The sequence below is a fragment of the Limanda limanda genome, chromosome 17 (genome assembly GCF_963576545.1).
Source record: "Limanda limanda chromosome 17, fLimLim1.1, whole genome shotgun sequence".
NCBI lineage: Eukaryota > Metazoa > Chordata > Actinopteri > Pleuronectiformes > Pleuronectidae > Limanda > Limanda limanda.
This window is the reverse complement of record NC_083652.1, coordinates 23276687-23302483: the sequence shown is the minus strand read 5'-3', so window position 1 is coordinate 23302483 and position 25797 is coordinate 23276687. Positions and strand designations below refer to the sequence as shown.

At 41.5% G+C, this 25797-nt stretch overlaps 1 protein-coding gene across 3 annotated transcripts in view; it reads left to right on the top strand.

Annotated features, from left to right (window-relative positions):
• The first annotated feature begins 4657 nt into the window (after window positions 1-4657).
• The window catches only part of pbx4 (pre-B-cell leukemia transcription factor 4), a 31122-nt gene continuing 9982 nt past the window's right edge, over window positions 4658-25797 (top strand). For 2 of the 3 annotated variants that reach the window (XM_061090145.1, XM_061090144.1), the window contains exons 1-3: window positions 4658-5415; window positions 9510-9583; window positions 24767-25011. In XM_061090145.1, coding sequence (XP_060946128.1) covers window positions 5231-5415; window positions 9510-9583; window positions 24767-25011 — 504 coding nt within the window. In that variant the 5' untranslated portion in view covers window positions 4658-5230. Of the gene's footprint in view, window positions 5416-7693; window positions 7808-9509; window positions 9584-24766; window positions 25012-25797 lie in introns of all 3 variants that reach the window. The other variant, XM_061090143.1, reaches the window with a different exon arrangement.

Below are 25797 nucleotides of genomic sequence, written 5' to 3'. Positions count from 1 at the left end.
CTGTCAGAAATGGAGCAAAGCCAAATGTTTCCGAAGACTTTGACAACTTCTTGTAAAACCAGAATATTGGTCATTCTGTGTATCTTCATAAAATAAAGACTGGGAAAGAAATCCCCCACCTCTTGGAACAAATTCCCTTTTCAGAGTGAAGTCTTTTCTCTTCAAACATTGAATTATAATGGTATCACAAACCAAAACTGATTCATTCTTTTAAACAAATTACTTTTCAAAGAACTTGAGTGATCGGGTGTATTTTAAGTTACATTTAAACAGCATCTATTATACAGGTATCCTCTAAAGTCCTTATGCAAAGAGTAAACGCAATATAATCTAAATTTAAAAAAGGTTAAAAATCTATTGAAAATGTGCCTGTTTTTAAATTAGAATTGACTTGGACAAAGGGAAAGCATTATTATTAATGCACATTGGTGAGAGACTTTGAATAAATGGGGATCCTGCTCTGTAGTTTGCCTGCAGTCTCTTTGTTTTACATGCTCATCCTCAGTCCCATTTACTCTCTTTTTGGTGCTGCATCTATTTCACTTCATCTGTGTCCCCTGACCATTCCGGAGGAGGCCCCTCCCCCACAGTGACTCACCCCCATCTCTTGCGTTTGGCTCGGTCACTGATGCAGAACGAAGCTTTGACATTGTACCAGTCAGTCAACGCTTTGTTCACTATCACTCTTATCTCTTGGAGCCATTCACTCATTAACGTTCATACTTCATTTTTTATTTCCAATGATAATTACAGTAGGAAGGAAAACCCCTCTTCTCCCACCCCCAACGGTGTAAATGGGTCTCCGTGCTATGCAGATAGGATCTCCAAACATGGAGAAATGGTGAATTTTCCTGGTGGTTGCATACAGGAGATGTGACTAGAGAGCACGGAGTCGAGCCAAGAGAAGCAGTGTTGTGACCGTGAGAGTTGTGAGTGAGGGAGGATGGGGCACAGCAGGAGAGATCGATTCTTATTTAGATGAAAATGAGGCTTGATGCTCGTGGGGTGAGAGGAGGGCAGCTTTAGCATCCAAATGAATAGAGGCTCCACAGAAATGATCCTTAAATGAATCACCAACAATAAAACCAAGAAGTTTACAAAGCCACTGACACTCTTTTTACTTTCAAGGAAGGTCTCCCTTGATAGTGATTGACACTGACTTTGAGCTTCGATGGTAATCCCTGCTGCTGCTCACTTAAATTTGTATGATTAAGTGTTGCTTTAAACAACCTCAATGGCCCCAGTAAATGGTGTGTTAGAAGTTATTCTTTAAGTGTTTAATTTGAATGCAAAGGTCCCCGGGGTGGGACCAGTTTCTTCCTTGTTTGCAGACAATTAGGAGGAAGTAGTTGATTCTCTTTTCAGTTATTTATTTTTTTATGCTCTATTTAATCTTTATTTAATCAGGCAGTGACATTGAGACCGAGATATCTTTTACAAAAGAGACCTGAGAACAAGAAACATTTACAATAAGCAGAAAACACAACCACACAATAAAAACCTATTACTAAAAACAGTCACAAATAGTATAGATTTAAAATCTCCAAGGGGATAAGACTGTAGTTTGAGGGAAGTTGGTAAATCATTCCATTTAGGAGGTGCATAGTAACTGAATCCACTTCTGCCAATATTAACATGAGGGATGTCTCAAGTGAAGTAGTTACTGGATCTTGTGTTGTATGTATTAATATGCATGGGAAGTACTTTCCCTATTTTAACCCTAAAGTTTTAGAGACTAGTGTCGGTTGTGGTGGAAACCAACAGAAACCAAGATGCCTGAAATTGTGTTATATGCACATTCAATGAACAATTACTGTTCAGGTTTACTGTATATTCTCCATCCTTGTTGTCTCTAACTTTAGATTGATTAGCCACAGATTGTGCTAGATGGATGTGCGGAGAGTCAGCATAAACCACTGCCAGTTTGGTCCTACTCCCTCATGCACACCCATCATCTCCTCCTCGCTACAGCAGGACTGGCTGCGGCGCTCCTCCACATCCATTCAGCCAGTCATTCGTCTTGGAAAAGCTGTCTCTCTGATCTGAGTGATAAACTACAGCAGAATTGCCCAGTTTGCAAAAAAACAAGGACACTTGTTTTCAATCTGTGCTGTCAACATTTTCATACTGAAAACTGATGGGATGTTTCATTCATCAGGGTCTTAAGACAGAATGATGTAGGTTTGTCTGCTCTGCGTGGAGGTTGACTATTGCTCCTGGTGGCGCGAGAATGTGCCCACACAGATGGGTATTGGGGCTTTTACTCTGAGGCACAGTTAATCAATCTCTCTATCAAATTTTGTACGGCCCGTATTCACAAATCACAATTTGCCTCATAGGGTTTAACAAGGTGCAACATCCTCAGCCCTTAACCACAGACTAGAGTGAGGGAGAACAACAGGGGAAGAAACGCAGGAACCTCAGATTGTGAGCTTGTGAGGAATCCCTCTCCAGAAGTGCGATAGATGTCACATGTTACAAAGCACATCAAGAAAAATAAGAATAATTACAACATTCAGGAGAAAAGACGATGTCTAATATGAATTAAGAGGTGTATCAAGGTTTGTTTTAAGTATTTACAAAGAAATTACATGAGAGAGAAAGGAGCACTAATGACAGTTATTATGAAAGCAGTATTTCCAGTAATAGCGTATGTGGGCAGGCTTATTGTATATCTAAGCTATTTATGAAATGATACTTAACCTGGAGAGATCAAATTAGATCCAATACTCATATTTATCTCTATTGATCATATTTGTGAGCAGGGACAGGTTCAAAAAGCTCCGCAGCTGCTCAAACAAATCTTCAAAGTGTATGTGAATGACATATGGCAGAGGGCCCATCATGTTAGATATTATTACACAATGCTTTCTAATCCTCTTCCTGTTATAATCTCAAACAGCGTGTCATCCCCAGTCCTTCAGATGTCCTCATGCACTTCAAAGCTTTTACAAAAGCAGTCTGTGCTTTCTTGTGCCATGTAGGTGATCCCACATTAATGACAAGAAATACCTTTACCTATTACAGTTGGGCAGGTATATCTAGGCAATTTATGAAATGATACTTAACCAGGAGATATCAAATTAGATCCAATATTCCTCTTTTTTTCCATTGATCATATTCATGAGCAGGGACAGACGGCTCAAAAGAAACTTCACCATGTATGTGAAGAACATATATGAGGCTCCATTACTTCTTATTTCACTTTTTTTTGTATCCTTATCTTGTTATCATCTGAAAATACCTCAAATCTCTAAATGCACTTCAAGGTATTCTTAAAAAAAAAACCAATCCTGCCATGTCGGTGATCCCACCTCATATAAAAACACTGTTACCCAACAACAATAGGACACGCTTATTGTATATCTAAGCAATTTTATGAAATGATAGGCTACTAAACACTGAGATATCAAATTGGATTCAAAACTCAAATTTTTTCCATTGATTACATTGATGAGCTGAAACAAACCTTTTAAATGAATGTGCATAACATACTCCAACGTGTTAGCTATTATTTCTAATCCTAATCTTGTTATAATCTCCAATAGCACACCATCCCCAGTCCTTCAAATGTCCACATGCACTTCAAAGTTTTATTTAATAAAGCAATCTGTGCTTTCTAATGCTTTGTAGGGGATCCCACCCTAGATTAAAACACTGTTACCCAGGGCAGGTATATTGCTTATCTAAGCAATTTATGAAATGATATGCTACTTAACAATGGGAGATCAAATTAAATCCGATACTCCTATTTTTGTTCAAACCTTCAATATGTATGTGCAGAACATATGTGCATTTCACCTTTAACTTCACTTTTTATAGCTTTTATCTTTTACATATTTTTATATAGATATGTTTATGTCTAAATAAATGCTACCTTGTATAAATATTAGAAAAAGTGAGTAAAAAATAAGTAAATAGTGAGTAAATATATATTGTTTTTTTATTATTACTATTGTTTTTCTTATGTGTGGTGTATTTATTGTGTTTTTATGTTTCTATGTTCATTGTATGCACCAATAACCAAAGCAAATTCCAGGTAGGTGTAAACCTACTTGGCAATTAATACTTCTGATTCTGATTCTGATGAGAGGCTCCGTTAGTGATTATTATTACACAATGTTTTCTAATCCTCATCTTGTTATAATCTCAAATAGCAGAAACCTCACATCTCTACATGCACTTCAAAGTTTTATTTAAAATAAAAAAGAAGCAATCTTTGCTTTCTAATGCCATGTAGATGATCCCACCAAATAATACAAAAATAAAAATACACAATTTACACAAGGACCAGCAGTGGTGATGACGTAAGGGGCTCTCCGTGTGTGTAAAGGGCCGTGCACGATGAGATTCTTGTCACCTGCGGAGGTGATGCGGTTACACAACGTGTGTGTCAATACACAATGTGTGTGTTGTTCGAATCAAACCAGTGCCACCATTACAGCAGCTCGTACATGGACGCGGTGTGTAGTGTAGTGCAGCTCTCCGTTCGTTGTGTAGCACTGGTCCCCCCCCCCCCACCAACCCAACACGCACGCTCGCGTTGCTACGAGTTCAATGGTCAACGCGGCGCACGCACGCACACGCACACGCACGCACAGCACATCCCACATCCCTGCGCGACACCAACAACAATGGCAAACCGCGGTGTGTTGTGGTAGCAGCTCTCTGATCGGGAGCCACACCATCCTTCAGCTTCTTCTTCGTCTCTTTTATTTTGGGTTTTTTTTGGGTTTTACCATTAAGGCTTAAAAAAGAAAAAGAAACAAAAGAAGAAGAGGGAGAGCTCGAGTATTGTCGTGTTTTTTTTCCCCCCCGTTTCTTTATGTGGACAATGTGCGAGTCGCTGCTGGCGAGCCCACACAGTCCGTGCATGTGTGTGTCCCTGCTGCTGGGCTACACATGCTAAGCTAAGCTAAGCTAGCTTCTCACTCGGCGCCTAGCTAACGTTAGCCTCGCGTAGCCGCCGCGTCCATTGACTCGCGGAGGGGGGAGAGAGACGGAACAGCAGCGAATGTAAAAGCGGAGGGTTTCGAGGTTTTGTGTGTTTATGACAACAAACCCGTCGCTGCTCAACAATCGTCGCCGTCGGCCCGAGGTACGAAGTGTTGTATGGTTCGTCGCGGAAAATACTTTGCGCGCTAGCTAACAGAGGGGCTAGCTATTTGTGTGTCTTCTTCTTCTTCTTCGAACCGAGGGGAGAGAACGGGCGAGTTTTTCTTTTAAAGTAATGGATGATCAGACCAGGATGCTGTCGAGTCTCGCCGGACTCGGTGGACTAGCACAAGGCGACGTCGGGGACCCGGACTCGGTCAGGAAGCAGCAGAGCCTGGGTCAGCCCCAGCAGGACATCGGGGATATCCTCCAGCAGATCATGGCCATCACCGACGAGAGCCTGGACGAAGCGCAGGCCAGGTGAGACAGGCGAAGAGCCATTTTCCACTCCTCGGAAAAGCTAAAGCTAAAGTGCGCTGTTGTGTGTGTGTGTGTGTACCCTCACTTTTGCGTTATTGTAGATGAAATCTTCACGTACGGTAAATGCGCAATTACAACATTATGCAACTTCACTCTACATTGTAATTCGCTAATTCTGCAAAACCCACGAACGATACATTTGCTCGCAGAATAACTTCAGCACATTACGGTGCCTGGAGAGAGACGAGGTTCTTTGTTAATTCAAAACCGAGCTCCCTGGTCAAACTGTGATTGTAGACATGTTGATTCGGTGGAAATACGACGTGAACGATGATTGCTAATTGGTTTGTTAATGCTGTGCCACTTTTTCAAAAAGTTTACTCCTTTTGAGTCTAGGAGAATTAACCACTTCCCCCCAAACACTGTAGCATTGTTTTCTGTGTAGGTTGATAAAGTTCCATGTGCCCCCAGGTTGCATAAAGAAAACACATCTTATATGTATTTTTTAAAAAACAATTTGACATCTCATTTTGCACGCAGGGACTATGCAAAGTTAGAGATCCCGTTTGCACAAGACGAAGTGTGTCAACAAAATCGACAATGCTTTGTGAGACAGTGCATGTTTTTGCAAGTTGTATCTGAGTTCCTGTGGATCCTGTGGTGGAAAAAAAGCGTTTTCATACCACTAATCAGACTCTGCCACGTTAGATTTGCCTAATTACAACAGCATGTATCTGATATGGCGCTTTACATCAATGAGAGCAGATATCATTAGTCATTGATATGTAAATTGGGAGAAAGGGGGGGTGGGTGGGTGGGTGGATTAAGGTAAGGGTGAGGATTACTCAATCGTCCAAGGCCCCAGTGCTGGTTGTGATGACAGCAATCGGTCATTGGTATCACTCGCCACTTAATGTTTGTGTGCGAGGTGTTTTTTGTGTGTGTCTCTTCTCCACCAAATCGTTATTGTGTGTGGGTTCCGCAGCCAGAGAATGACTCGCACTCATTCGCCATGTGGCTCCAGGAGCAGAAGGTCAGTTTCAGATGAAGCGTCAGTATTCCTTGAACAATAGGCAACCGTCCACTGCAAAACGGTGGCCACAGTGTGATGTGTCATTAGCTAGTGATTTTCCACCCAACATTTGACCACCTGGTTCTCTTAATTAATTCACTCCTCTTTCACTCCCTCCCTCCCTGGTGTTCATCCTTTTCATTGTGTGCTGGGTGCAATCAATTCTCCTATAATGTGTACGCGAGTGCAGCTGTCCGCAAATCGAGTTTCTATTAATGAGATGGTGGTGAGGGGGAGGGATGATGCTACACCAGCAGCCTATGAACACTGGGGATATTACATTTTTTCTCCAACACAAGTTTGAGGACTTAATCAGTTCCTCACTTTCGCGGACCATTGCAAATACTTTTTGCTTTGGAATATTTCACGCAGGCCGTGATTAATTCTCTTCTAATGAAATGCGCCTTACCATTTACAAAACACTGTGGTTAATCAAATGCCATAATTAGGATGATTGGGATTTAAAGGCCCAATTAGATTATTGGGAATCACGAAGCAGTCTTATTATTAGATGTAAACAGACTATTAAAGTATTTAAAGGTGTGGCTGCTTTGGAAGTGCCAGAGATGTCCTTGCTGTATGCTTGTATTGATCTGAACTCCCATCTCAGAGCAGGTCCTCTTCCTGTTATACGTGTGAGAGCAGGGTTAACGCTAGGGAATGCAGTCGACTGTAGGTCAGCAGACATGATACAAAGTGTATGGTACGCACGGTTTAAGTCCTTGGAGCTGCCTTTAGCATAGCACTTATATAATCAATAAGGCATTTCAATCATAATATATTTATTTCCTATGTATCATTAGCTGACAGGCTGGTTTGCACTGCATGAGCGATTGTTTGTCTGTCTGCTAATTGACTTCTTAGGTATACTTGAGGTAAAAGGTTAAACCACAACCAGGTTCATGACAACATGCAGCCTGTTGTTATAAATAGGTTTGCTAATATCTAGCAGCTGGTCTGACTTCAAATGTACTTTATCAATATCACCCTTAACTCTTTGTCACCCACACATCAGTCCTTCCATCAGTCGTGATCTACAAATTAATGTGTGAGGCGGTCCACGTGTGAGCACGACGCCCTCGCCGTGTAGGGTGGCAGTGTGTTGGGATGGGGAGTGGTCAGTGCCGTGCAAGAACTCGGCGTTGCAGAGAACACTTCCTGCGCACCATCCGCCCTCATCCTCTCACCCTGTCGCCATATGTTCAGATGCTGGCCAGAGGACTCGCCGGCGCATTGGGGTGGATCAGACGACCCCACAGAGGGAGGGAGAGCAGGGGGGGGCATGGCAGGGGGTGGCCTGCCACTCAACTTCCAACACAGGTCAGTACAGGACCGCATGAGCACCTCCTTCTCCCCCTCCTGCTCATACCCTCCATGCTGAAGGCAGCCCTCCCCCCAACTCAAATCCAGCAGTGACAAAATTGGTGGACAAAATGACATAATTAATGTTAGACGCACAACTCTTGACATCAACCTGCCTCAATAATCAAACATAATGGCAGTTGTTTGTTGCATATATACAGCAGGCGCACAATTTGATAGTTCACCTTAGTCCCCTCATTAAAAACGCCAGCGGAAATTCACAACTGGAATTGTTGTTGAGGTCAGGTGTAGCCAAATCATCTCCATCTGTGGTTGTGTTGATGTGTTGTTATTTGGAAGATAAATGCTTTTGTGTAAGGATGATCTTTAGACTTGCTTGTGTCATCTTCTTCACCTCATTTTCATCAGAAATGGAGGCTTCATGTTGTCTTTGTTTTTTCACCATAACATTATCCTTGTTGTGATTTTACAATTGCATCAAAATTGTTCTATCAATGTGTAATTTGGAAAAGAAATGCTTTATATAAGGGTGATCTTCAGGTGTTTAGTCTTTTCGAGCTCATGTTTATCAGAAATTGAGTCGTTCTTCACCTAACCATTATTTGTGTTGCACTTTTACAATTGCTGGAACATTTTCAGTTTATTCTATAAATTATATCTATTGGGATTAGTGAAAGTATGACTAGAGCACATCCAAATGATTCTTTGCTTTCTCTGTAGGACAATTCAGTGCAATTACAGAAACACTTTTACAAGATAATACAATATTACAGCAGCGCTGCAAACTATAGCTGCACAGTTATTCTAGAAGTTAACAACACCTCTCTGAAAACCTCAACAATAGTGGAACACTGTGAGATACAGGGGCTGGTATAATTTATTAATGCTTAGTTGCACATTCTTGCCTTTAACCTGGTTTTAGATGTGAAAAAGTGACTCACTTTTATAATGCAGTTTAATAGGTACCAAGCTAAGTAATGTACTTCTCCCTCATGTAATTGGTTTGTATTGTCAACACAATAGTGTTAGAGATAATTCAGTCAAGTCATTTAGGGTCATATTAGGGTTCAGGCTTTGCAGCAGACCCCAGCTGTACATGTTTTAATAACTGTAAGTTGGACGGGTGTGTGTGGGTGCATGTGTGAGTATTAGCAGGAAGTTTTGACGCTCAAGTGTTGGGATTTGATTACGATAACCTGTAGTTCAAGCTCTGAAGTTTTGCCTTTTCTCCTTTAATTGCTATTAGCCTGTTCGGCAATAACGAGAATGCCGGTGATTAAATTAAAATTGCAACTTAATACTAATCCCCTCTATCAACTTGTAATCTACTTTTATGGTACAAGTCTTTCTGTAAGAGGTAGAAATTAGATTACTGTGGAATCTGGTGCTCAGTAATAATGACCTTGAGGTTTGGCATCATTACCTGTCCCATAGTGCAAAGCATCCAAATGACAATATTACTCTTGCTGGTTCAGATTGAAGCATCAAGGATGTTAATGCACTGACAAAAGCATTTGGCCATTAAAAATGCCTTTAAACAACATAGCTCTGTTCGGCTGTGTTGTACTTTACATGAAATTCTGTATGCATAATACACTACCTGTTTATGGGGGAGGACATGGTATGACTTGAGATGGAGGTCTGTTTATCGTAATCCTCCCTACTCTCTCCCTCTCTTATTCCCTCCTCTCTCTTACAGGAAGCATGCCCTGAACTGTCACAGAATGAAGCCAGCCCTCTTCAGCGTTCTCTGTGAGATCAAAGAGAAGACGGGTGAGTTTCAACTCCGCTCATTCTTTGTGTTCTCCAGTCTGCACAGGTTGTAACTCACTGCTGGGATCGAGTGCGTCTATGCTTCAGTTTTCCTGGCACCGATATGCTTTTTATTGGCCTCTTGGAGAACTCCATTGATTGAGTATTGTTTGTTTAAGCTGCAGACTCAACCATGTAGCTGCATGTATGGTGCATGCTTTTGTTCAAGATCATTCTATATATATATATATGAATTGCAGTTAGTTTGGATTTTTTTTTCCTAGTGATTATAAAAAGAAAATGGTCTATTTCTGGCCACTGTCCAGGCTTCCCACCGACCAGCTGAAACTCATCTTAGGGATTTGGGGCCTTTGAAACTTGAGTCAGACAGCACAAGCTGCGGCAGAACAACACTCAAACATGTTGAGATCACATCCTTATTAATGAGAATGCAATCCAGTTTTCCGTTTTGACTGAGGAAGCCGAAAGGAGAAGTACTATGGTTGTCACTTACTAGTATAACACACAGTACACTGCATACCTCTGCTACGGCCTAACAGTCCTAACAACCCCTTGGTTTTTTTGGAACCACACCAAATTGCACATACTCTTACATATCAGTCCAGAATCTATTTATTCTCTCACAAATCAGAAACAGAAATTGTTGAAAAATGCTTAATTTTGGCAATGTTAAGGAAAGTGGGAAAAAACTCCCGGATCAGCCCCCGGGTTCTGACCCACACCGAAATTTTAATGTGTTCTTCAAACTATCAAATCAAACAATCAAACCTGTTCCTAAACTCATGCAGCAGCAGACAGATATGAAAAATTCCTGGGTAATTACTTAACTGTTACACTTTTATGCTATTAGAGTACAAAGATGTTCTTTCTCCAACAGCTGAACCATAAAGGGTAATTGTGCATTGAGAGTGAATTTCAATGCATATCAATGCAACCCCTTAATCTAAATGCAACATGCAAAGAAAAAGGAGATTATTCTTATATTGTTCTAAGAAATAATAGTGAATTTCAGGGAAACAAAACCTTATTATGAAATTAGTTCCTACGTAAATACAGTGTCTCTGATTAGCTTTGGTTGATAAAAAAAAAAATCCAAGTAAACAAGCTGCTTATTCTCCTCTAGTTAGCGATTCCAGTCAGCTCTCTGACAGATTCTAGTAGGGTTCAAAGGAGGAAGCCTGGGACGGATGGCAGATTGATGGTTATGGTCGTGTGAATGGGGAGGGTTTTTAGAATTCTCCCCCAACTGCCAGTCTCCCTCCGCTCGTGTCTATCTGCGTGCTGTACTCTCTTTCATTTGCCTTGTGTATCTACGAACAGCAAATCTCTCTTGTTCAAATACAATTTGAAAATGCTGCACTGCTGCCTGTTGTGGCCCTCTGTCAATAATGTATTATTGCTCTCCAGTGATGGGAGAAAAGTAAAGGCTAGGCTTGAGTGAGTGGGGCAGGGTACACTGTTTCCCAGGCAACCAGTGGTCTTATTTACCCTAATGCCATTCACTTTGATTTTCCCATTTAGTCTCCCAGCAAACTGGAGAGAGGGGGGGGGTCTGTGAGCTCTTGTACAGTGAGCTGAACAGGAAAAAAAACCAGACAAGACATGGCAGTAGTGTAGGTTAGCAACAGATCTGTTGTTGAGGTGAATATTCCAACCATGAGATATATAGAGCTCCTTGGCTCTGCCTGGATTCCGCTGGCCATCTGCCACATAGTGCCCTGCTAACTGCACTGTGTACCTGCTTTGGCATTTCTGTTTCTCCGTCAGACCCCCTGCAGGCCCCATTATGTGCCTCTGGAATGTGAATTGACTTCTCTTCGGTGCAGCTCGTGGAAGATCCAATCAGTAGTCCTCTAGTATCTCCCCAGATTTTTCTGCAGTATTTTTTTTTGCCAACAAACATGCACTTGCATCGGAACACCCACATACACACTGTGTCTCTCTTGCGCACACACACACGCACACACACCAAACAGGGATGAAAGCAGACTCGGGTCTTGGGTCTACTCTTGCCTGCCTTGGTCTTGTCCTCTTCTCCCCCTCCCTCCCTCCCTCCCTCTGCCTAGCTCCCATTCTTGAAAGAGAAGACTTGCTCTGAACTCCGGGCTTTGATATGGTAATGTAATGGTGGTGGTGGAGGGAGGGTGGGTGGGTGGGGGGTATGGGGGATGGGAGGTGAATTCCTCTGAGTGCTGCAGTTGGTTAGATTGTTTTCATTGTAAAGGAAATGTTCTGCGCAAATGCCAGTACCCCCCCCCCCCCCACCCCCAAAACAGCCCGTTTCACAACAGTTCCTGTGTTTTCTTGGACTCTCACATTAAATATGACCTCCATCTGCATGAAATTTTATACATTTCAATACTTTATTAAAGATGCTGTCCAAAAAAGAACTTAACGCACTCAGAGGAGACGGGAAATGATCAAAGTTAAGAGCCAGTGGCTTTGCTGTAACTCAGAGCCGTTGTCCCTCTCATGGGTATTTGCTGTAAAAATAGCTCTTGGTGCAATGGGACAGCTTATGCCAAAATCTCTCACGAGCCGATGCAGTTACTCTCAGAAGTTTCTCATTTAGTTTGGGAATGTTTGAGGCTTGCTCCTTACTTTTATGCGTTTCTGGTGCTTTACACGACAGTGAATCTGTCACTCACTCTGTTCTGTCACTCTGCTCCAGTCCCTCTTTTTCAAGCTTGAACTTTCCCTCTTGTAGTTATTTTTGGATGCCTTTTTTAAATAGAGAAAATTTAGTTTCTCAATTGGAATAAAAGCAGGTTTCTTTTTTTTTTTGTTGCTTGGAGACAACATTAAGACACTCAGGCAAGTTCAAACCCCCGACACTTGCTACTCATCTTGATTAGCTGTCCGACAAACAAGTCTGTGGGATAATGCCTAAAGTTGGCTGTGTAGAAATAGAGACAAATTGGCTAGAAGCCTACACACCTTAGAGTGAAATGGCTGGCTCTGTGTCACCTTATTATTGAAATGTGTCATTCACTATCCTTATGATAATGATGTGTCTATACATAATCATTCATACGGGTCATATATTCCATATTAACAACGACAGTAACAACAAGGACGTCCTGCTGGCCTGTAGCCAGTGTCGTGTTAACTTTATCCAGATGATAGCTCTGTTGGGTGCCCAGGTACGCCAGTGTCCAAACAATGTGTGTGGGGACCTAACCCCGTCGTATAGATGGAATCACTAAGTTTTCATTTCAGTAGATCTTATGTTGGAGCTCCTTATTTCATGCTTTTAAAACAAACAGATTTTGGCCCCACACTCGAGTTGTGTGTGTTGCAGGAAGTTTCTTACATGCACAACTCGGCGGACCGTTCTCTGCATTAATGTGTTCGAAACACCATCAAATCCTCCGCATAAGAAGAGGTGGAGCAGCCGGGTGCAGCAGACAGAGGCAGGAAGTGACGTATTAACTCTGCTGTGTACATCCCATGATTTTGTGTACAGGACCCTGACATCCACGGCTCTTATTACAACAAACTCTCTAGACAACTTTGTCTGTGTCTTCTATGTTCACTGCTTTTCAGCGGGATATATTCGTTTTATTTATTTATTTTTTTTCATTTTTGCATCTGTCGTGCGTTAGTAGCGTTAACAACCTCTCAATCGCTCCCGGGGGATCCTGCTGTGTTCACACATCGACTTCTCCTGGATGGAAATTGTGGAGCTTCTCACTCGGACATTTGTGTTCACACATGCAAGTCCTTAGATACAAACATAAAGGAACTGCGGAGTCCAGTGCATGTCTGAAAGCAGCTTAAATTGAGGCTTTATGGGATCATTGATACGACAACATGGGGATTTGTAGTTGCAGAGGAGAACCTGGTTTACACTCTCCCACTCTAAACTGCATTAGTCTCTGCATGCACATCGGTCACACGCCACACCAACCACCACCACAAATAAATCCTCTACATGTAATACTGCACACCCACTGACTGCATCCTGAGTTAATTATTTCTAATGTTTGTTTAATTGACTGCCTACCATCTACCTGAATGGAAGTTTCATATTTTATTATAACAACCTACAAGCATCAAACCCTCACGGTTGCTGCTCCCCAGCAGAGCCAGCAGCACTTAGCTACTATGCTGCAAGGCGTCTAGCTGACAACCCATCATCACATCCTATTAACGCTTGTACAAGATGAATGAAAGGTGAGATTTATTGAACTCAATAATATTGCTTTGGTTTTCTCAGTGCTCCTTCTGACTATATTTAACAGAGAACTCCCCCCTGTTATCAGTGAATACTCAAAGGTCTTGCTTAGGTTGATTTAACTTTTATATATATATAACATTTATATATTACGAATAGATTTTTTTTTTTGTTCCTCAATCTAGCTGTGTCACTTATGAAAATGAATCATTCTGAATTAGCTATGTGTTACTGAAAGAAATGGAGATCATGAACTAGTTATTGAGGCTTCAAAATTATGTAAATAAAATCTGTTTTGTAACCTGTAGCAAAACACTCACAATGTGCAGACCATTTGTGTTGCTATGTAGAATAACATGTTTATGAATGGATCCCTTTATTATCTTATGTTAGCTTGTTGGCTCTTTCCGACAGCAACCAGTCTATTAAACAAAGTGTGTTAAATATGTTTATTGGGATTGTAATGTTTTTGGAGACCATGTAACTCCACTAATCAGATGCATTCACTGAACTCAAGTCTGCGTTACAATAGGATTTAAGCAACCAAATGGCCCAAATTACATGTTAATTGAATAACAGCACATTAGTAGTCGTAAAAACTCTTAAACAATGCCACAGTATTAAAGGTCACACATAGTTGCCAGTTGTTTATTCACCGCCAGAATAAACATTTGACCTTTCTGAGTCTTGTGAAATTTGTTTGTATATTTATTTAAGAGGGCACTTGTGAATGTTAACAACAAAAACAGAGGCTCTTTATTTGGTCGCAAGTTTTGTAAGGAAAACCCCTTTCAGCATCACATGGTTGATTTAGATGTTTGCACTTCACCAGCGTTGATAGACTACAGTAAATGAAGTCTAGTGACTAACATGCTTCATTAAAGCAACTTAATTATTATTAGTTTTCAAAGAGCTCAATTTGGAACAGAGCCATAAAATTTCATGACTTGTTCAGAACCTGTGGGAAGACTTATTATATATTTTTATGATGGAGAGCATATCGTGCATTTTAAGCCAAAAGCTGTTTCTAGATAAAAAATGTATTGTGGCAGGAATACAACCCATGTGTATCTACCAAACCTGCATTTTCTGTTTTATTGTCTCTTGGGTGTTAAAAGGGAATAGGACACATGGTCAAATCACCATTTTAAATAGTTCATTTTAATTTACTCTTGCTATGTAGTGGTGCAGGATTGTCTCATTGGTGTTTCAGAAATCTCCGTTTTGTTTTGTGGTGTCCTGCCACTGGATTGTTTTTCCTTTTTTTTCTCTCTCTCTCTCTCTTCGATGCCTCTGCTGAAGAGAATGAAAAAAGATAGTGTGTTGGGGGGGGGTGCAGGAGCAATACAGGGAGATTGATGAGGCAGTAAGAGCAGGAGTAATTACTCGGTGTCCATTCCCCAAGCCAGATTGGCAGACGGCTAATATCACACAGACCCCTGGCCTTGACAGACACACCAGCGCCACCCACCCACCCACCCACCCACCCCAACTCAAACCGGGGAGGCAGAGCACCCCAACCTTCAGCCTCGGCCTAATGGTGTGTGGGCCCGCTGATTTTCCCATGTGGTATTATTCCTGTAGGAACAGGGCGTCTGTATATTGACAAGGGGAACTGCTGTCTTGAGTGTGTTATAGGAAGGGAAAAGCTCAGTGGAATTGTTCACCTTTAAGACTGCTGCAATATGAATTCAGCCAGGATTCATCAAGGGCAGGGATTTGACCGTGCTGTCCCTCAGTGTTTCAGCCAGGTCACGGTGTCTGGATATGGATAGCCACTGAGTTTTTAATTGAAAATGAGCATTAACAAGATAGATTTTGACTGTACTGCATAGTTAGATTAGGACAACAGCCCACTTTATTTTTTTCTTGTGTAATTCAGCTCTGCAAACAGTTTTGATGCTAAAACATTAAGTGTAATGGAAGGTGAGATATGATGCTGTGATGCAGAGATTTAATGAATAAGAGCCCAAAACATTGGGTTAAAAATCACCAGGTGATTGTGTCTATATATGATAATATATGTTGTTAGTGCTGGTTCAGGAATGATCTGTGAATCTCACATCTGATATATTATTCCAGAATTTGCTGATAGGGAGCAGAACATTTAAATGAAATTAATTGGATTAATTAATTGCATGTACTCACAAAATCAAATTGCAGCAAATAAAGATAGTGGACGAGCTTATATTGGTGACAGAGACTGATTTAATTGGCTAGAGTGTCACGTTGGGCAAAGCACCATCATTTGTCCAGCTCTTGATCCATATCTTCCCAGTGAGTTATGCCTAACAAAGAAATACCGAGTGACCCCTCAGTACTGGTCAAGTTTGGACTCCTGACGCTTCACCCCCAGCCTCCCCCCCTCAGCATGTATGCTTCTCACACTGCTTTCAGGCTTTGCTCTTAAAGGAAGCTGGCGTCGCTTTAATTAAAGATATGTAAATGTGGCCTCAGCTGGATTGCATTAGTTTGGTGGCAGTGGGGTGGGAGTGTGTCGGAGCCTAGCTTCTAATCCTGACTAATTAAGGATTAATTACAATTGATGGGAGCCTTCCACCCCTCTTCAGTAGTCCACATTGCTGTCCTGGACGGCATGTTTGTATACTTCACACCATGTCATAAATGCAGGGGAAAGATGGAAACATCAGGTCCGGTGGAGGGAGCGAGTTTTACTACCCACTCGGAGATTAGCAGTATTTATTGGGTTATTACAGATACTGGGAAGCCCATGTTCCATCTTAGCCCCTCGTGCTCCTTATAAATCTAATACTGAACTAGATTGAGGGCTTATTTTGGCAGGTTGATTAGTTTTTTTTAATTCAGTATCTCTTTTAATGTGCACTCATTAATGCGAGTTACATGTTAACGTAGTCTGTGTGTAAAACCCCTGGTAAACTGTTATCCTGACCAGCCGTACATATCATAGGCACGGTGATTTTTATTCCTCACTAAACTGGTACATTGGACCTGTGCAGACTAACCATGTACCCTCAGCTCTCCCTGGCACCATCTGACTGTGTCATAATGCTTGTTCACTTGTTATAAATGGGCACTGCTCTTCTGATCTATCGCTTAATTGCCACCTAATTTGCATAACAGTGCAAATTAACGACCTCTCAAATGAGCGTTCATTTTTCACAAAGTCTTTAGGAGCTCCTTAAGAGTCTGTGCTAATGAGCACAGGAGGCAGCTGGCCTGATGAGAGTTGACTGGGGGAAGATCCTAGCAGTGCTATAACAAGCCTCCTGCTTAGGTGCTCTTCGTCATCCTCCTGTGACATTTCAAATTCTTTCTTCCATGTCTCTCTGTCTTTCCGTGTGTGCAGGACTGTACTAGACCAGAGATATTGTATTACAGATTTAGTCACATGTGCTTCAAAGTGCTTACTATATCTTTCAAACATCACTCGTTTTAGCACATATGCCATAGTAGCTCTAATTTTTTATATTTTTTTGTAATAATGCTCAGTTACTTAAAATAACATCATTGTGTGATCTGTTACTTGTCAGGCTGTCAGTGTGTTCCAAAAGGAGGTTTCTTGTGTTGTCCTGATTCAATAACAGGGCTAACATACAATTCCTAAAAACACGAGGAAAGAACATAAAAAAAGATATACTCTACCGTTATGGTTGTAAACGAGGCTGATTTAAAATTTCACCATCTCCGCTGCTAAGCATGCCCACACTTGAGTGCCACTTTTTTTTTGGTCACAAGCGCATGATTTTACATGCAAACTCCCAACGTGTGACTTGATTTAAAATGCAGTCTGTCATATATTAGGGTATTTTAGCTAGTTTTGATTTTGATATTGTTTGAGTGACTTGGTTCACACATTATTCTATTCTTACATTTGACAGGCCCTGTTAATATATACTATTTTGTTTTATGAGTAATATGTGAATGAAAATGGCTAGAAAATGGACCACAAACTATACAGGGTCTGACATACAGTATGACCAAGGGCCAGTGAAAGTTTCAGTGCAGTTGATTGATTTGTCACTGGTCCATTCAGGCCTGTGACAGGTCTTCTTTAGAAAACAGAGTGGACACATGATCGATGTGAGATGTCAAAGGTAAACTAAAGTCACAAACTACTTTAATTCTGTGCTCACGACAGTGTTTAGACCCAATATGTGGGTGTAATTTCATATAGTAGTATAACATTAGCCCAAAGATGTGACTAGATATAGCCACCTGCGCCAAGTGAACAACTACATGGCTTCTGAGGCCTATTTAAGTGTACATCAACTCCAAAGATTTAATATGTAGCAATCTTTCATTATTATATCTAAAAACGCCTTGACCTAATTCTCCTGAATTTTGTAATGTGAATAAAACTTTAATATTGACTGAGTAACGTCAGCAGATTTTCATCGACAACAACTCCCATGATCCCACACTGCTTTACGGCACTGTAAAACTAGCAACTGTTTTAATGCAGGTTTTTACACAAATCTCCCAAGCAGAAACGGAATAAGTCAAACTGAAACATAATTACATGTTGTTTCATGGGGAGAGGGACTGTATGCCTGTTGTGGGAACACAAACAGCTAAAGCATAAACTACCAGTGTTATGCAGAGTTCTGCGTGCCTTCTGAGGACGGTAAAAACATAATGGATTTTTTGACGGCCCACCAGGCCACCATTTTGGCGGGATTCCTCCCAGTGCTCCTGATAGCAGGTCTAACTATGACAGATAGGTCTTTTGATAGTGTTTATGTCAGGAGATACTAATAACTCATTTTCTGTGACAGAAGAACATGTTTCACTTGCCCTCAGAAACTCCTGCAGGTTTAAGTGGACAAACCAAACACTTGTCAGGCAGCTTAACTCTCAAAGACTTGCTCTACACAGACTGCAACCAACCCATAACGCAACACTCTGTCAAAGTCTGCAGTTACACTGGTTTTCACTCCATTCATTGAGAAGATCTGTTACACTCAATGATAAGGTTGTAAAGATTCTTGAACCGTGTCCAAAATTGCAGTCCGAACGTCCACGGTTTTGGTTAATTTTACGCTAAGATGGAACCGCAACACGTCTGCCTGCCCAGTCGCACCCGCTGCCACAGCATCAGGTGCAGCCTGTTGCGTGTGTGCGTGTCCTGACACACTCCAATCGAATCACAAGCCCGAGACCAAACCCAGTGAAATCTGAACCAACACACAGAAGTGACTAGTGGCTTCAGAATAATAAACCAAAAAAAAGAGAGCTCGTGGAGAATCGTTAGAGCCCCACTTAATGAACGTGTAATTAAATGTGAAAAAACAATGTAGAATTATTTTCTTTCTTTCTTAGTCTTACAATGTCAGAGAAAACCCTGTGAATATTTACCAGTCATTTGTTTTGGCATAAGAATTGTATCATTAGGCCCCAATAATCCATAGGGAAAACAAATTCTGCTGGGTTAGTGCAAAGAAAAGTTTTTTTTTGTCATGTTTTTCTCAAGTTAATGTATTTTTTTAATGTATATATATTTTAGATTTATTTTTTCCTGCTACCTTTTACTTTCTATGTTTAAAAAAACATCTTAAACCAGTTATCTGGGAACTGCTTCGATAATTTAAAGAGCTATTAATGTAAGTGATGGGCATGGGGAATATATATTGTAGATTATTTATTAGCATCTATTTGTGCAGATTGGGTGCCAACACAAATTGATCCCTCATTAGTGTTTGTGTGTGTGACGGTGTGTTTGTGTGTGACCATTCAAGGGGGGCACACGTAGTCATCGCTCGAGTGTCCAAGCCTCTCTCTTTAGTTAATTAAGGGCTGATTGATGATGTGTTGGACTGAAGTGTTGTGTTTGCCCAAGGTGTGAGTTCTCCAATTCACACCTTAATCAGACCACACTGTGTTTACTCTCTGTGTGTGTGTTTGTGTTTGTGTGCGTCTGTTTGTGTGTGTGCGCCTGCGTGCGTGCGTGGCAGACTGGGGGGCTGCGTGCAACAGGACTCTTGTGAACTACCCAAACAGATGCTGATTAGCGTGAGCTGCTTAAAAGTAGGAAAGGACATATGGATTGGGCTCATTAAGTTGACTGTACTCCTCTTAAAGCTCCTTTTTAAAAGAATGGGGCACACAGGCTTTATGTTGTATTTGCACTGGAAGTGCTTCTTCCCCAATATCCATTTGGCAAATAGCCCATCAGTGAAATTATTCATTTTCTGTTCTTTAGTTTTAATGCCATATTCTACAACTCGCCCAAGGCAGCATTTTATTCACCCGAGTCTTTTTTCTGAGGAACACTGTAGTCTACTGAAATGGAAAATCAGAATCCTGTATGCACAGAGGAACCTGTTTGGAGAAGTTGATATTAACCAGCTGGTGTGACTGGCCTCAATGCCCTTTTTCAGATTGCAGAAGACCACCTGACCACCTGATACCAGTACAGGATTTTGGATTTACAGATTTAAACTGTGTGACTAACTGTACATCATGACAGTGAAGCGTGTATTTTACTGCATTGATTTAAAGGTCAAGGACTTTGATGAAACTCCTCCCTGTTCTCTAATGTCTCTCATAAAAATATATATGGAGGTCGAACTGACATAAATAAGCAAAAATAAAAACCACATCTGTTTGGCTTCGGGTTTTGTCAAACTTCCACTGAAGCTAAATTTCTGTATCAAATTTTTTGTCCGACTAGAACCTGGAAACCAAATAAAATATGGTGGGTTTTCATGATCTTAGTGCTGTGCAATTTACAGGAAGAAGTTAGGTCGCCATTTGTTTGCTCTGCCAAGGAGGTTGTGTTTTTATCTATTTGTTTGTCTATTTGTTAGCAATGTTACACTAAAAGTACTCGATGAATCACCATGAAACTTTGTGTAAAGATGCAGAATGGGTCAGGAAAAACACATTTAATTTATGTGTGGGTCCGGAATTCTTTTCTCTTTCTTTAAAACTGAAAGATTGGTCTTTTTTAATATTTTGGTGGACAAAACTTGCAAAATGTTGCATATTAAGGGGACTAATACTGAGTGTGCACTTTGGTGCAGATCCAAATAAAAATCTGGATCTATTGAATTCAAATGTGATTTCATAATGGGGCTGCTGGGCCTTGCCGAGGTAGGGACTCTACTGAGTGCCATTCTAGTTTTTCAAAGTTTAATGTGTTTTTTAATGGTAAAAACATAAACCAGTGAAGAGTCGTTTAATATGTGAAGACTGGTCCCAGTTTTCCCTTGCTGCATTTGTATTCCCCAGATGATAATTTACATCTTGCAAACAGTTTTTGTTACACGTTCTTTGCCCAGCTGCAGTGGAGATTTATTTTTGTAGTTTTCCTGAGGTGAATTTACATATTCATGTCGCATATTTTCATTGTGAAAACCATCTTTCTACGGCCTTTTCTCTTTATCTGAATTCTCTGTCTGCAATGAAAGGAAAAACTGATGTTTTCACAGTCCTATCTTTTCTCTCTTTCTGGCTCGCTCGCTCGCTGGCACGTCTGTACTGTGGATTCTGTATATTCCTGTAGCCGTCCTCCCTCCCTCTCTCTCTCTCTCTCTCTCTCTCTCTCTCTCTCTCTCTCTCTCTCTCTCTCTCTCTCTCTCTCTCTCTCTCTCTCTCTCTCTTTCTCTGTCTCTTCCTCTCTCGCACACATATCTTCTCCTGTGACTCCTTTTTTCAATTCTCCTTGGTTCTCCTTCCACCCTCTCTCTTCTTACCTTTTTTTTTTTCTCCCCCTTTTTTTTCCCTTCTCTATGCTTCTCTCTCTCTCTCCCGCTCCCCTGCTCTCTCCCAGTGAAAGGCTGAGAATACCCAAGGGAGCTGATGCAATTAAAATGCTAATCCTGTCTGTCTACAGAGAGAGGGAGAGGGGGGGGGGCTGACAGCATGAGGGATTGCGGCTCACATGGAGAACTCGACTGAAATGGAGAACAGAGGGAGGGGGGCACTGGGGGAGGTGGGTGGGGGTGTGCTGAAAGGGAGAGGGGGGAGGGGATGTGTGTTGGGGGAGACAGAGTGAAAAGCGGGATGCTAGCGAGGGGAAAAAGACAGACAAGGATAAAGCTTGTGCTGCGAGCTGAGCAATGATATACTGACTGCGTTTAAGTCTTATCTATTTCAATGTGTGGAAGGAAATACAGTTAATGTACAGCAGCGCTCGTGCTCGGGTGGTTCACCCTTACCTGCACCACTTCATACACTGCGTGTTGTGTCTGCACGCCGCACCGTTCCTACATGGGCTGTGCAGAAATGAGAATGATTATGTATGCAGTGAAAGCCCAGCTGGATACCCTGAATATTTCATAGTATGTGTTGCTCGCTCCGTCTCTCGGTGGCACACAGCTCGGCTGGGGTGGGAGCGTGTGCATAATGGTGTGATTCCGGCGAGCGGTGGATGCAGGCTGCAGGCCTAAGATGTCTTCCTGCTTTTTTTTTTATTTTTTTAAAGGAATTTAAGTATCATTACTTACAGCACTCTGAGTTTTCGGCGCTCTGTAATTTAACTAGCTCGGCGGAGACGTAAGGAGCTGGTTGATCAAACTGCAACGCTGCATTTTTTAAGAGCTGCATGTTTCTCATAAACGTTAAACTGTATTTTTCTGAGGTCTCATGGAGAGTTTTTTTTTAAGGTGCATCCATGTCACATGGTCTTTTTCTGTGCAGGATCTTAACTCATCTCAACAGCTGCTGTAATACCACTAGGCCACTAGACTGAGCATGAGTGCAACTGTGGGTAATCACAGCTTAATTGGAGTAATTAGGGGAATGTAGGGGCATTAGGCTACAGCTGGGGGCCATAATGAGGAGTGGGGGCAATAGGGAGAGGGGGGAGAGGTGAGAGGCTCCAAGAGCCACAGTTGCCCTCCCCACTGTAGTTCAGTTGTACTTATCTGTAAAAGGACAGTGAAGATCAACCACACACGACCACATACTATCAGCACAAAACAAACACTTCTGCTCCTTGATCGCTGAATTAGCTGTCGGGTTATCTGGCCAAGAGGAGGTGCAGGGATCATATGTGGATGACTGCAAGGAAAGAAAAAGTGGAGGGAAAGAGATGGGCGAATCAGGGTCATTAGTTCAGGCGGCTGGGTCTGCTGCATTCCTGAGCCCTGAGATGGGGGAGCAGCAGAGCAGGAATGTGCCTCGGAGAGAGAAGAGACCGAAGCAGAGGGAAAGAAACAGGCAAGAAGGAACAAGAAAGAAAGGGGGAAAAGAGGGAAAGTTGGACACTTTGCTAAGGGAGGCCTTAAATGGTGGAACAGACTCATTTATCAAATGAAGTTCGAAAAGGAAAAAAAAAAAAACGCCTTCTCCGTAGCACTTGGAAACTTTTAAGCAAAACTGTTTTTGTCCTCATTTCTTTCACATCTGTTAGCCCCGCGCTACAGTCCTGCTAATGTGTGAGCTCCGACCGCTCCACGGCTGCAAACTTGTGTTTCTGCAGAACTCCTACAGGGAAATCTTTACTGCAGCAGTAGGACTAATACACGTTTGAACGTTGTGGCTACAAGAAAATCCCTGAATTAACTAATTCATGCACCCCCTGACTTTTGATGAGCTTTGATTAACTACTGTAATCCTTGAGGAGGACAAGCTCCTAACGCCACCCAGTTTCCACTGGGATTAATCCTGTCATCCATATTGTTGGCGTCTGTCTCCTTCAGAATCCTGTCTGGTTTCCCTGCCTTATAAAATGGCTTTTACCTCATTAATTTAATCCTATAATATAAAGATCAGCATAAGTGGGGGCATAGTAATTGCTTTATTTGTGACTCTGAACCAATATTTCACGATGGCATCACATTTGAACCTTTTTGCCCTGGTATACATATTAATGGACAAATTCCAGCAACAACAATTTTTACTTTCATAATGAATATATACATTCAAATGTAATTATTTTATGATTTGACTCTTTTAAAAGAGTTTGGCAATATAAACGGTGTGGTGTTACTTTTCTTCCAGTTAAGGTTACTTTATCAGTAAGTCAGCTGATTATTTATGATATGAATTTATGTTTTTAGTCTCCTAGACAACAGTGCTAAGTAGAACCAGTACCTGTTTGTTTATTTGTGAATAGTTTGTGGGTTTTTGCTTGAAAATAAAGAGAAGAATTGCTCAATCATCAAAATAGGTGCAATTCGGGTTTTTGTTCGATTCCCTAGTTTGCTTGTTAAACGAATTGTAAAAAAAAAAGAGCTCTAAGGTGTTGCCTATTTTCAAAATAAGTAAAGAAAATCAGGTTTGAGTAACATCTCTTAACCACATTTTCCCTTCTTGAATTGTTTTACTTTAAGGTGTACTGGTTATTGATAAATAAACTGTTAGTAAATCACGTGCCAAGATTCTTCTCTTACTTTCTGAAGTTGAAAGATTGAGAAGCAAAAGGGGCAAGAGGACATTTAGTCGAGAGTTGAAAGCTTCAGGCTCTGAAGCAAAGATGGTTGTCTGTACTTAAAACTTTAGAGTAACAAAGTGGTATCTGTGTGGGAGTGTGTGTGTGTGTATGTGTGTGTGTGTGTGTGTGTGTTTCGGGAAGAGAGAGATGAGAGCATGGCTGCAGGCTGACAGAGGTCCTGGTATAATACAGTGGTGGAGAGCAGCGACTGATAACTATACTTATGGCCACTGGGGCTCATAGTGACAGCACATGCACTCCCATTACTGGTCCCATGCCTCATGCCCTTATCTCTGGCAGGTTGCCACTGAGGGGCCACACTGCCCTCTGCTGTTGATTTGGAGGAAGTTCAGGCTCATTGAGCATTCAGCCGGGCGCTGGAAGCAATGACTCAGGGGAGAAACTTGACTAGGGTTTGACAGGGCTGCACTTCTTTGAATTCCAGCAATGATAAAATGTCTTCCTGTGCACCCCAGAACCCACAGTATTAACCTTTTCCTTCAAACGAAATGTGCGGTCTCTCAGTTTTTCCAAAACTTCTTAACCTGCAACTTTTCTCAGAACTATAAAAGGTGTTTTTTTTCCCGTAGTAGGTTAACACAAACTTGGCTCGTCTAACTCCTGCTTTCTCTTCTCTCCCGTCCAGTGCTGAGTATACGAGGCGTGCAGGAGGAGGACCCTCCAGATCCCCAGATCATGCGGTTGGACAACATGCTGCTGGCAGAAGGGGTGTCAGGACCGGAGAAGGGAGGAGGATCGGCCGCAGCGGCTGCAGCTGCAGCAGCAGCAGGGGGCTCACCTACCGACAGCAGCATAGAACACTCCGACTACAGAGCCAAGCTCGCCCAGATCCGCCAGATATACCATTCTGAGCTGGAGAAGTATGAGCAGGTGCGTGCTGAGCTGACCGAAAGACTTGAACATACACCGTTAATCACTAAAATTAACATGATGTAATAGATTAATATAGGAAGTAGGGACGGGAATCGGCAGGGACCTCCCGATACGATACTATCACGATACTTAGCTGGCGATACGATATGTATTGTGATTTCTGTGGGTATTGCGATTCGATATTACGATTTCCTGGGATTTCTTTTGGTTATTTTTTTTTTTTTAAGAACTGGACCATGGAAAAATGTTGAATCATTCCTTCAAATACAACACAGTTAAATTAAATTAGAGCTTTACAAGTTTTATTTCAAATATTAACATTAACTTAATGACTGCCGGGCAGCCAATAGAGAAAATAAATAAAAATGTTCCCTATTATTGTATAGCCCCTGTCAACTGCACACAAACTGACAGATTAAGAAATGTAAGCCACTTAGGCTACTTTTAAACAATAAATAAAAGGTAAATTAAATAGAATGAATAAAAGTTTACTTAAAATATAAACTTTGAAATAAACAAAAAGTAGGCTATTGTTGTTTGCATGTAGGCGATGCAAAGCTAGTGCTTGGGTATGTTTAGATTATTGTGCAAAAACAAGAGCTGGTCAACATGCTCTGGGGGGATGTTGCTCCCCCAATATATCCCCCCGGTATAAACCAATAAATATGTTTTAGAAATCGATTTGGGAGGCAGCATGGCGATTTAAAATCGTGATTTGTAACTGAATCGATTTTTCCCCTCATCCCTAGTAGGAAGACAGTTTTAGTCAGAGACTCATTCCTC